The following is a 12,780-nucleotide window of genomic DNA, read 5'->3' on the forward strand; positions in this document are numbered from 1 at the left end:
CACTGCCAAAAAAAAAAAAATGCATTGACCCATGTCACTTTAGTTTTGTGTACATAAATTATATTTCAATAAAATGCATTAAAAAAAATCAGTAGAGGACAAGAACAGACACTTCACCAAAGAAGACATTCAGGCAGCCAACAAACCCATGAAGAAATGCTTGTAATCGTCAGCCATTCCAAAAACCAAACTGACTGCCACCAAGTCGATTCCGAGTCATAGTGACCCCTTTGAGTTTCTGAGGTGGTAAATCCTTATGGAAGTAGATTGCCCAGTCTTCCTTCTGCAGAGTGCCTGGTTTGAACCGCCAATCTTCCGGTTAGCAGTCAAATGCCTTAGGCATTATGCCGCTAGAGCTCCTTGGTTAGCCATTAAGCTAAGTGCCATTGAGTCGGTTCCAACTCATAGTGACCTTTCCTTGGGTTTCCGAGGCAGTTTCTCTATGTAAGTAGGTTGCCTAGTCTTCCTTCCAAGGAGTGGCTGATGGGTTTGAACCTCCAGCCTTCTGGCTAGCAGTCAAATGCCTTAGGCACTACACCACCAGAGCTCCTGGTTAGCCATTAGAGAGATGCAAACCAAAATAACAATAAGAATCATCCCAGCATTAATAGCAAAGACAAAAAAAAAAAAATAGATAATAACAAATGCTGACGAGCGGAGAGAGACTGGAGCCTCACTGCTGGTGAGACTGTAAAATGGTATAATGACTATGGAAAACAGTATGGCATTTCCTTAAAAAGTTGGAAATTGAAATACCATATGACCTAGCAATCCCACTACAAGGTCTGTATCCTACAGAAACAAAAGCTGTGACATGAATAGATACATGCACAACCATGCACATATATTTTAATGACTTTTCTCAGGAATTGCCAAGTCACTCTCAGATTTTGCAGAGCATGCAGCCAGACTTGGTAGCCTCTGCAGCGATCCCCACAGTCACTCAAAGTTACCAAAATCCAATCTTGCTGGCTTAACAATACCAACAGAGAAGTACACATAGGAGTGAGTCCAAAAGCTTGACAAGAAGATACCATCACAGCACTATTCACAGTCTTTTTAGATGGAAACAACCTAAATGCCCATCAACAGATGAATGGATAAAAAAACTATGATACATACACACAATACTACACAACATTAAAGAACAATGATGGATCCGCAAAACAACGTGGATGGTCAGCAGAAAATGATCAAGGCAAAGGAAGACTCTGGGAGCAGTGTAGGAGTTAAAGACAACAGAAGTAATACATACTGATACTTAAACAAACCTGCAATGGCAGTAATAATAATAATAATAATAATACAATAATAGTGGATATTGTTGTTGTTGTTGTTTTGCCGTCGAGTCGTCCCTGACTCATAGCAACCCCTCCTTGGGTTTCCAAGGCAGTATCACTACGGAAGTAGGATTGCCCAACCTTCCTTCCAAGGAGTGGCTGGGGGGTTTGAACCACCAGCCGTCTGGTTAGCAGGCAAGTGTCTTAGCCACTATGCTACCAGAGCTCCCAATAGTGGATATTAGTAATAAATAAAACAATAATAGTGGATATATAGATAGACATATTAGCTGAACAGCTATGGAAGGAGAATGGGACTATTCCAATGAATATATATATGCGTTTGACAGAGGATATTTCTACATATGTATTTACATATGCTGCAAATATATCCATGAGTATAGAACATATATAATTATGAAAATTCCTTAGCCATAACCAAGCACCTTGAGGGAATGAGTCACTGGGCCTGGGGATTCAGAACCATAGTCTTACGGGACATCAAGGTCAACATAGTCCACAAAGAAAATGTTCTACATCCTACTTTGGTGAGTATTGACTGGGATCTTAAAAACTGGTGAGTAACCATTTAAGGTCCAACTCTTGGTCTCTCCCCATCTGGAGCAAAGAGTGAAGAAAATCAAAGACACATGGAAACAATTAGTCCAAAAGACTCAGGGACCACACAAAGCTCAGCCACCATGACCCTGAAATCAGAAGAATTAGGTGAGGCCTGGAAGGAGATTAAGCAGTCTACTTCCATAGAGAAACCTCCTCAGAAGCCCGAGGAGGGATCACTGTGAGTGAAATTGACTCAAGGGCAGTGAGGTTTTTTTTGTTTTTGTTTTGGTTTTTGGCTATCATTACCGATTGCTCTAAAAAGGGATCATATTAGAAGGTCCTGGATAGAGTGGAGAAAAATGTGGAACAAAACTTAAAATCATAAAGATAAGGCTTACTGGTCAGATAGAGATTGGTGGAACCCCTTAGACTTTGGCTGTTAAGTCACCTGTATGACCTAGAACTGAACTCACTCCTGTGGCTCAATTTTCAGCCAAACAACAGACAGTTCTACAAGGTAAACAATAACACTAGGAAGGCACGCCCTCCTTAGAACAATCAACCATTCCAGATTAAAAGAGCAGCGTTTGCCCAAGGACAAAGTTTAGAAGCAGGAAAGGTTAGGAGAGGAGGAATAGAAAGAAACACAGGGAAGAACTGGGAAGAATAATGTTACAGCGTGGAAATTGCCATCAATGACATGAAACAAAATGTGTATGAATTGGCTTTTCTCCAAACCGGTCCCAGCCCCTCAGCAACAGGGCTGATGCTCCTCGCCTGCCGAGCAACAGGGGATTCCCCTTAGTCGCCGCTGCCAGCGACCCGCGGCCACAATGCAGTTTATGTTGCTTTTTAGTCGTCAGGGAAAGCTGCGACTGCAGAAATGGTCTGTCCCACTGTCAGACAAAGAGAAGAAAAAGATCACAAGGGAACTTGTTCAAACCGTGTTAGCACCTCAGCCTAAAATGTGCAGCTTTCTTGAGTGGCGAGATCTGAAGGTTGTTTACAAAAGATATGCTAGTCTGTATTTTTGCTGTGCTATTGCGGATCAGGACAATGAACTAATTACCCTGGATATAATTCATCGTTATGTGGAACTACTTGACAAGTACTTTGGCAGTGTGTGTGAACTTGACATCATCTTTAATTTTGAGAAGGCATATTTTATTTTGAATGAGTTTCTTTTGGGAGCGGAAGTTCAGGGAACATCCAAGTGTGAGTTTGAGAACTCTAATAGCCTCCAGGAAAATCTTTAACCAGAAACCTTTTAGTGTCAGCATTACAAACAGAACTTTTAGACTCCTTAGGGCCTTTATCCGCCCTCCGGTCTCAGCAGGTATCAAGGAACTTCCTCCGAACTCGGCACGCATCACAAAAGCCATCCGGATTCAGCACGTATCGGAGATTTACTTGGCTCCTGGAAGTCTCTCCCTAGGTAATATTTTCCCAAGTGAACTTTGGAGCCGGGGAGTTTCTTTACGTTCCCAACATCTTAGATCACTGCCCTAAATCCCTTAGCAACAACCAATCACCTGTACCCCCTCGCCCCGGTGCTGCCCCTCCCCATATTGTTCCATAAATTGGTGAAAGAAACAGGGTACGGGGTCTTTTGCTTAAGCCACTGACCTGGTAAGGGCAAAGACCCTAACTTAAGTTAGCTAATGAACTGTCCTATTGCATTTGCATTGTCGTGGGTTGGCATATTCTTCTCTTCCGAGCATCTCCTTTACAGCCTGGGTACTACACAAGAAAAATGTCCTCAAAGCAATTAAGCAGGCAGATCTGAGGCAGGAGGAAGCTGAAACCCCACGTAGTGTTCTTGAAGAAATTGGACTGACATAACACTCCTCCCTTGTTGATGACTCCTTGTGGTATTTCACACACTGGAGGGGGAGGGGTAGGAGTAGGGGGAGGGGTAGGAGGAAGGAGCACAAACTAGGGGGAGCTCTGGTAGCATAGTGCCTCAGGCACTTGACTGCTAACCAGAAGGCTGGCGGTTCAAACCCACCAGCTACTCCTCGGAAGGAAGGTTGGGCAATCTACTTCCCTAGTGACACTGCCTCAGAAACCCAAAGGGGGGTCGTTATGAGTCGGGTCGACTCCACAGCACATAACAACAACATCGACTCCACAGCACATAACAACAACATATATAGAACAAAGGAAAAGGGATTTTGGGGGCATGGAGTATAGAGTTTAAGTGACATTTAATTGAAGCAGTGTTTCCATTTGGCTTAATACCGGGTCTGGTCTGCAAATGGAACCAGGTACTGCTTCACTGGGAAAAGTGTTAGAGGTGCTAAAAAGAGTCTGCAAATCCCTTCTCTGAAGCTCTGCACGGGGTTGCAATCCGGGCTGTATCTCTGTGTCAAAGTGAGTTAGACTCCCCCAGGCAGGCATGGATGTTTCTGTCTTTCCTTTGTAATTTCCACTAGCAAGGTGTCTGGCAGTTTGTGCTCTTAGGTAACAAGATTTCCCAGTGAGCAAGAAAGTGGTAGTCACTCAGAGAAGGGGTCTTAATGACACTTTGCAGCTGCATCTGTCCTTGGGAAAACGTGGTCTCCGGAGAACTTTGCAGCTGGCTCCACCAGGTCTGCCATAGCTGACTGTTGAACACAGGGCATTTTCATTTTCCCAGTACCTAAGGCACTTGACTGCTAACCAGAAGGCTGGCGGTTCAAACCCACCAGCCACTCCTCGGAAGGAAGGTTGGGCAATCTACTTCCGTAGTGGTACTGCCTCGGAAACCCAAGGGGCGGGGGTCGCTATGAGTCGGTCCGACTTGACGGCACATAACAACAACAACAAACCAAACAAACCAAACTCACTGTCACGGAGTCCATTACGACTCAGATCGACCCCACTTTGGGTTTCCCAGGCGGTATCTCTGCGGAACTAGACTCCCCAACCTTCCTTCCGAGGAGTGGCTGGTGGGTTTGAACCGCCAAGCCTTCTGTTTAGCAGTCAAATGCCTTATTTTTACTTTCTCAGCTGCTATTTTCAGGTGCCTCCTATGCAACCCAGGAGATTAGGTCCGCCAGGAGATGGAGGGTGGCTTTCAAGCTTGTATTCTATTTCCCTTAACGTTTACCAGAACTCAGCCCCACTCTACCACCCAAGGCACTCCGGCTAGGGCCATGCCCTCCAGAAAGCCCCAGGAGGGCAGGATTTTCCTTCCCATTTGCCTTGGGGCTGCAGGACTTTAGGAATCCGGAATCCTTCCGCCCATGACTCTCTTCCGCTTTCTGCTGATCCAGCCCAGCGACTATAGCAAGGATCGTGAGGCTGGCACAGGACAGGGCAGTGTTTTGTTTGTTGCGCGTGGTCTCGCTATGAGTTGGAGAGATGACTGAAAGGCAGATAACAACAACAGCCCAGCGAGGGTTCGAATCGCAGGTTTTATGCTTGTTCCCGGGAGCCGGTTCCTCCAGGGGATTATCCCGACCCTCCTCCAGACTTTCCGCCCCATAGGGACCATCACTCCTCCATAGACCCCGCCCTCCCCTCCAAGCTCCCACCCACAGCCCATTGCGCAGGCGTTGGCCGTGGCACCGCCGTCAGGGCAGCCCTGGGTATCCCGGCCGCTGCAGCATCTTAAGCAGTGCCTCGCTGCTATATTCCTTCTTTGTCTGCACCTGGTTCTCCACAGCCAGCGCGATGGCGAAGCCGGTGATGGACAGCGAGAGGCGGAAGCAGATCAGTGTGCGTGGTCTGGCCGGGCTGGGAGACGTGGCTGAAGTGCGGAAGAGCTTCAACCGGCATCTGCACTTCACGCTGGTTAAGGACCGCAACGTGGCCACTCCCCGCGACTACTTCTTCGCGTTGGCTCACACAGTACGTGACCACTTGGTGGGCCGCTGGATCCGCACGCAGCAGCACTACTACGAGCGTGACCCCAAGGTGAGCCCGTCGCTAACCCTCGTCGCACCATGTGGTGGCCGGAGACCCCTCCTTGTGAGTGCTCCTGTGGCAGTGGCGTCCGGGGACCCTGGAAGAGTACAGCGGTGTCCCCCCACCCACCCATCCCAGCCCCCAGTAGCATGCACAGGCATTGTACGATGTAGGTCTAGTCTGAGGGCGCTTGGTCCGGCGTCTCAGCCCGACAGTGGTCCAGGCACTGGCCCCTGGCCAAGAGGACCGCTCTTTGGGGACGCGCCGCAGTCTGCCTCATCCGTCGCCACACAAGGACCCTCATAAAGTGGGACTCACAGGAGCCGGTAGTTTGCGCCAGCCCGGGCAGGGACCAGCCGAGTCCTTCCCCGCAAGCTGGGGATCCTTCTACAAGAAACCATGCCCTCTGGGGTCCCCAGTTGCCCTGGAACCTCTCTAGGTGCATCTGAGAGGGCTGCAGGGTCTCCTGCCCTTTCCTCCCTTTGTACCCGCCCCACCTCCGTCCCTCGCCACCCCCGCCGCCCAGCCCCAGCTTTTATTTATTTATTTATTTATTTCTGCAGCAGCAGAAAGGAGGCTGGAACCAGGCCTAGACAACTCTTACGTGTTGAAAGGGGGTGAGCTCAGTTATCTGTAGGGAATTGTAGGCTTTTTTTGGCCTAGGCTTGATTAGAAGATCGATTAGGATGCGTGATAAAGCCGAAACGGTCAGAAGCAGAGGTGGAGCCCTCGAAGAAAGCTTTGTTGTTTCAGTTTCCACACCTTCCTTCAAAGATTTCTGCCTGCTTAAAGTTCACAGAGATTATTTGAGTAAATATTACTAATTTTGAATTTTGCAGAAATTTTTGTTTGTAGTAGAAAAACACTAAATAGGTTAAAGAAAATTCACTGACACTCCCCATTTCTCTTAACCATGTTTAAATATAGGTGTATGCCCTTTCAGATCTTTTTTTCTTTCTAAATATGCAAAGGAGCCCTGGCGGTGCAATGGTTAAGTGCTTGGCAGAACCGAAAGGTCATTGGTTTTAATGCACCAGTGTCTCTGGGAGAAAAGACTTGGTGATCTGTTTCCTTAAAAGATTATAGCCTAAGAAACCCTGTGTGGCATTTCTTGTCTCTTTTAAGGTTGCTGTGAGCTTGAATCGACTGAACTGCACATTATAAACGTACACATATATTTTAAAAAATAAATAAATAATATTTTATTATACAAGCAATTTTGTGGTTTTCATGTTTCATTCATAGACATTTGTAACTTTTTCACTCAGAAACAGCTTTCCAAGCCAATAAATAGTATGCTTCTACAATATCAGTGGTAGGGTTCAGTCTCGTAGGCATGTCATAGTCTTCGGCAGCCCGCTGCTGCCACTTGTTTTTGCCCTTTACCATAGAAAATATTGCCCTCTTTGTTATACTAGGGTGAGGGGGCAGTGGCGGGGCAGTGGCAGAATTCTTGCATTCCATGTGGGAGACCCTTTTGAGTCATGGCCAGTATACCTCATGTGCAACCACTGCTGTTTGTCAGTGGAGGCTTGTTTGTTGCTCTGATGCTGAACAGGTTTCAGCAGAGAGGCCAAACTAAGACTAGGAAGAAAGGCCTGGTGATATACTTCCAAGAATTAACCAATGAAAACCTTATGGATCACCATCGTCCAATTCCATTGCTCAAGAAGTTGCCATGCACAACCCATTGTGCATAGAGTTGCCATGTGTCAGGACCGACTGCATGGCAGCCAAAACAAAAATGAGGTAAACTGAGAACAGTGGAAGAAAGGACAAGTACAGGCCTGAAGCCAGTTAGCAAATATCTAATTTGAAGTATGTAACTGTTGATGGTATTTTAGAGTGTTTTTGTAGGGTGTTTAGATGTATTTAATAATTGCCAAGAGTGAGATTGATTACATTTCCAAACATTTTTGGGGGTGGTCTCATTTTTAAGATAGCGATGGTGGGAAGGAAAGATTTAGAATACCCACTGGGCCTCTTCATATTTAGTATGCAAGGCAACATAGAAAGAAGTGGCACTAAATGACTAAAATAGGTTATTACAAAAAGGGCTTGAGAGTAGTTTGCCAGGGAAACCAGCCAAGAGGTAGTTGTATTCCTGCTAAGGAAGCAGCTTTGATTTGCAACATCATTTTTATTGTCAGTACAGCAGAGGACAAGGGTTCACCTATGACTGCATATTCAAGGAGTCCCGGGAGTTGGACTGGGACACTGTTAAAGATAACCGAAACATAAGGCAATTAAAACATAATTTTTTTCTGAGCAGTTACTCTGCATGCAGGGAGATAGTTTTGTTTCTAAAAACAAGTGGCTCAAAGTAGGCTAGTTAGAATTGTTAAAAATAAATCTTTGAGTTAGCTCAAAACAACAATGAATATATATATATTTTGTTTCATAATTTAATAAACAACTTACAGATTTGGGGAGTGAGAGTTTCCCTATACAATTTAGAAAATGGGAATGTTCCTGGGGACTTGAGATTTCACAGAATTTTAATTTTCTTAATACAAGTTTCCATGATACCTAGTACTTGTCATTAACATTAAAAAGTAACTCCTGAATGTTTGGTCCTTTACCCATTTGTGACTTCTTGAATTAAAATTGGGGAAGTTCACCGTCATTTTCATTGAATCAGGATGTAATGGGTGTTAAGGCTTTTCTAGCTGAAAAAGACAAATGACAATGCTGCAGAGCAGTTTCTGGTGAAAGAAATAAGTTAGTACTTTTGCAGTTTGGGTCAGGCTTTTTTACGGTTAATTTTGTTTTTTTGTGTAAGAAAAACCACTTAAAATCAAAGTAATATGTCAATTTCTTTTTCTTTCAGGGTATCTTTGGACTTATTGTTTATGTATAATTAGATTCTGAAAAGGCCAGGAATGGGTTCTGGTGTTATCAGAAATGACCTTTCATGAAGATATAATCCCTCTAGCAAAACAGCTTTGATCATGATTGAGAAGTCTGATTTTTTTCTCCTGTGGTGGCTACAGATAGAATCTGTTGTCTTTTAAAGAAGCCATACAGCTTAGAGTGGAAGGTTCCTTACCTATTCTTGGTGGTGCATTTGAGCTTACATTCTAAAGTACTTGGTTTGCATATGGGCTGTGTTCTATAGGGGGAGCCTTAAATCCATTTTGAGTCTTGACATAAATTCAAATGTGCTTCTGTTCTTTTTATTTTTTATTTTTTTATTGTGATTTGCGTGAAAGTGTATAGAGCAAATTCATTTTCCATACAGTAGTTCATACACATGTTTTGTTTTATGACATTGACTGCAATGCCCACAATGTAACAGCTCTCTTCCTACTTCCTCCCTGCAGCCACCTCTTCTGTGTCTTTTTTTTCCTATGCATTCCTGCTTCCTGAACTATCTCCCTGTGCAAATACTGTTCTTCTATTTTCCCATGATTGCTTGTTCTAATGAGTGTACTTGACATAAACGTTCACCTTATATGCCTGCCTATAGTTTGGGAGCTTTGGTAGCATAGTGGCTAAGGCACTTGCCTGCTAACCAGAAGCCTGGTGGTTCCAACCCACCAGCCATTCCTCAGAAGGAAGATGGGACAATCTACTTCCGTAGTGATACTGCCTCAGAAACCCAAGGAGGGGTTGCTATGAGTCAGGTCCGACTCCACAGCACATAACAACAACAACATAGTTTGGCTGGAAGCCACGGCAGTGAGTTCAATTGTAGGCCTGAAGAGTAACTAGAGGCCATAGTCTTGGGGGTTTCACCAGGCTCTGTCAGACCAGTAAGCCTGGTCTTTTTCATGACTTTGAGTTTTGTTCCACATTGTTCTTCCACTCTATCCAGGATCTCCTGCACTGATCCCTTTCAGAGTGGTTGACAGTGGTAGCCAAGTACTATCTAGTTCTGCTGGTCTCATGGTCATACAGGCTGTGGTTCATGTGGTCCACTGATTCCTTGGACTAATTATTTCCATGCATCTTTGGTTTTCTTCATTCTTCTTTGCTCCAGACAAAGAGAGACCAAGTGTTGCATCTAGACGGCCACTTGGGAGCTTTTCAGACCCCAGTTGCTACTCATCAAAGTAGGACATAGAGCAATGTTTTTGTGTAGTATATTATGCCAGTTGAGCTTGATGTCCCCCACAACCATAGTCCTGAGCCCACAGGTCCGACAATTTGCTCCATCAGGGTTGTTGATTGTGTCTAAGTAGTTATCATAACTTTGCCCCCTATTATTTCTATGTATATGAATATTCTTACAGCACATACAAATAGGCATGTAGACGTATCCTCTGCCGGCCTTCATATGGTCATGGGTGTATTCCTCTGTTTTGGTTACTTTGTGCTGCTCTAGCAGAAAATGCCACAAATGAGATGGCTTTAAAAAACAGGAGTTTATTCTCTTAAGGTTTTGGAGGCTAGAAGTCTGAGTTCAAAGTGCCAGGCTCTAAGGGCTGGGTAAAAGCCCCTCGACCTTGGGCTTCAGCTCTGCCTCTTGCCTCTGGCCTCCTAGAACTAGAAGTGTCTCTTCACTCAGGTAGCTGCTGGCTGCTGAGGCTAACAAGCCCAAGTTGACACATAAAATGACAATCCCAGTATTACCACATGACATGGCAGGTCACTAGTTCAAGTCCAGAGACAGTCCCAAGATTGGCAGGAAACATGGCAGGCTGCTAAATGAAGGCTTGGCTACATGCAGGATTCAAGCATGCCAAAAGTTATACACCATTCCTAAATCTTCTCTTTATATACTGAGAGCAGACCACATCCCTAAGGCATCTACTTAGCTGCTTTCAGTAGATTTCACAATGGAATTGATTACCAGTCTCATCATGAGGAATACTACATCTAGCTGCCAAGCCACTCAAAACCAGGCCCAGCCAAGGTGACACGTAACCTTAACTACTATAATTTCCTTTTGCCTAGAAATACCTGGTCATTCAGCCTCTTTATCCATTTGTTTACCCAGAGATTCATGTTTGTTCCATCACTGACAATGCAGAATTTCATATGTAAAAGGGTTTATTTTTGTTGTCTGTACCTCTTGTGCACCTGTGTCTTCCTTTTCCTTAGTGTTATTGTGTTGGTCACTCGCATTTGGTATTTTGTCTTTCCCTTCACCCAAATCAATACTTGTCTCTTACCTATCTAAGAATTTTCCCTCCTCTCCTTGGTAACCAACAAAGAAAGTTTCCTTCCATATATAAACCTTTCCTTGACTTTTTACAATAATGGACCCATATAATATTTGTCCTTCTTTGATTGACTTATTTCACTTAGCATAATGCCCTCCAAGTTCATCCATGATATGTGGTGTTTTGCAGAGTCTATATTATTCTTTAATGTTTTATATAATATTCTATTGTGTGTATGTACCATAGTTTGGTTATCCATCCCTCCATTGATGGACAGTTAGGTTGTTCCCATCTCTTTGCTATTGTGAATAGCGCTGCAGTGAACATGGGTGTGCATATATCTGTTCATGTTGTGGCTCTTAATTCTTTAGGATATATACCTAGTAATGGGATCGTTGGAACAAATGTATTTTCTATTTCCAACTTTTTAAGGAATCACCATACTGATGGCCACAGTGGTTGTATAATTTTACAGTCCCACAAGCAGTGTATGAGATTCCCAGTCTCTCCACATTCTTGGTAGCATTTATTATTTTCTGTCTTGTTATGCTTTGCTATTAGTGCTGGGGTGAGATGGTATCTCATCATTTTTATTTGCATCTCTGGTGGCATAGTGCCTAAGGCATTTGACTGCTAACCAGAAGGCTGGTGGTTCAAACCCACCAGTCATTCCTTGGAAAGAAGGTTGGACAATCTACTTCCATAGTGATACTACCTCATCAACCCAAGGAAGGGTCACGATGAGTCGGATCTGACTCAACGGCAGTGGAAGTGGGAATGGCTAATGATTGCAAACATTTCTTCATGTGCTTGTTGGCCACATGAATATCTTCTTTGGTCTTCCATGTCCATGTCTTCTGCCCATTTTTTATTGGCTTGCTTGTCTTTTTGATGTTGAGGTGTTGGAGTTTTCTATAAATTTTAGGGATAAGTCCCTTGTCAGATAGATCATTGCCAAATATTTTTTCTCTTTTGGAGAAGACTTTTGAAGCACATAAAAATTTAATTTTAAGAAAGTCACAATCATCTAATTTATCTTCTGCTGTTTGTGCATTTTGGGTTATGCTTGATAGTATATTCATGCCCTAAATTAGGACCCCTAAATTTGTCCATATTTTTTCCTTGGTGAATTTTGCAGTTTTGGGTTTCACATTTAAGTCTTGGATCCAGCTGGAGTTCATTTTTGTGTATGGTATGAGGTATGATCTTTTTCATTTTTCTGCAGATGCATATCTAGTTTTGCCAGCACCATTTTTTAAAGACACTATCTCTTCCTCATTGAATGGATTTCAGCTCTTTGTCAAAGATCAGCTGACCATAGGTGAATGGATCTATTTCTAGGTTCTCAATTCTGTTCCACTTGTCTATGTGTCTGTAATTGTACCAATACCAGACTATTTTGACTACTGTGGCTATATAGTAGGGTTTGAAATCCAGAAGTGTGAGACCTACTTAGTTCTTCTTCAGTAGTGGTTTGCTTATCCAGGTCTCTTTGCTTTCCATATAAAATTAGTAATTGGATTTTCCATGTCCTTAAAGACTGTTAATGGAATCTGGATTGGGATTGCATTGAATGGATGGATTGCTGTGGGTAGTATTTACATTTTCACAATGTTCAATCATCTTATCCATGATCATAGTATGTTCTTCCATTTATGTAGATCTCTTATAGTTTCTTGAAGTAGTGTTAGGTAGTTTTCTTTGTATATGTCTTTTTTGTTCCTGGTAAGATTTATTCCCAAATATTTTACCTTCTTGGTAGCTATTGTAAATGGTGTTGATTTCCTTTTCAGAGATTTCTTTGCTAGTTGCAGTGTAGTAAATTATTTAGTGTGGCTTTTCTACCCATAAGTCTTTGTAAACTCCAAGGTGGGAATTGCTATTAGCAACTGAGGAGATCCTGATTGCTAAAGTCGCCCACCTAGGTTATTTCTGTTGGG

The 12,780-nt window shown here is 43.6% G+C and overlaps 2 protein-coding genes across 2 annotated transcripts in view; both read left to right on the top strand.

Moving 5' to 3' along the window:
- Positions 1-2,674: 2,674 nt before the first annotated feature.
- LOC103208468 (AP-1 complex subunit sigma-2) lies at positions 2,675-3,683 on the top strand. Its single transcript, XM_007954175.1, has 3 exons — positions 2,675-3,054; position 3,438; positions 3,591-3,683. Exons 1-3 carry the CDS (start codon positions 2,675-2,677, stop codon positions 3,681-3,683), a joined length of 474 nt encoding a protein of 157 aa, XP_007952366.1.
- Positions 3,684-5,498: 1,815 nt separating this feature from the next.
- PYGB (glycogen phosphorylase B) overlaps positions 5,499-12,780 on the top strand; it is a 143,856-nt gene continuing 136,574 nt past the window's right edge. The window contains exon 1 of the mRNA XM_007954176.2: positions 5,499-5,741. Within this exon, the coding sequence (XP_007952367.1) occupies positions 5,499-5,741 (243 nt within the window). The remainder of the gene's footprint in view (positions 5,742-12,780) is intronic.

Source organism: Orycteropus afer, unplaced genomic scaffold, assembly GCF_000298275.1.
Source record: "Orycteropus afer afer isolate SDZICR_OR568_19922 unplaced genomic scaffold, OryAfe1.0 scaffold00440, whole genome shotgun sequence".
Taxonomy (NCBI): Eukaryota; Metazoa; Chordata; class Mammalia; order Tubulidentata; family Orycteropodidae; genus Orycteropus; species Orycteropus afer.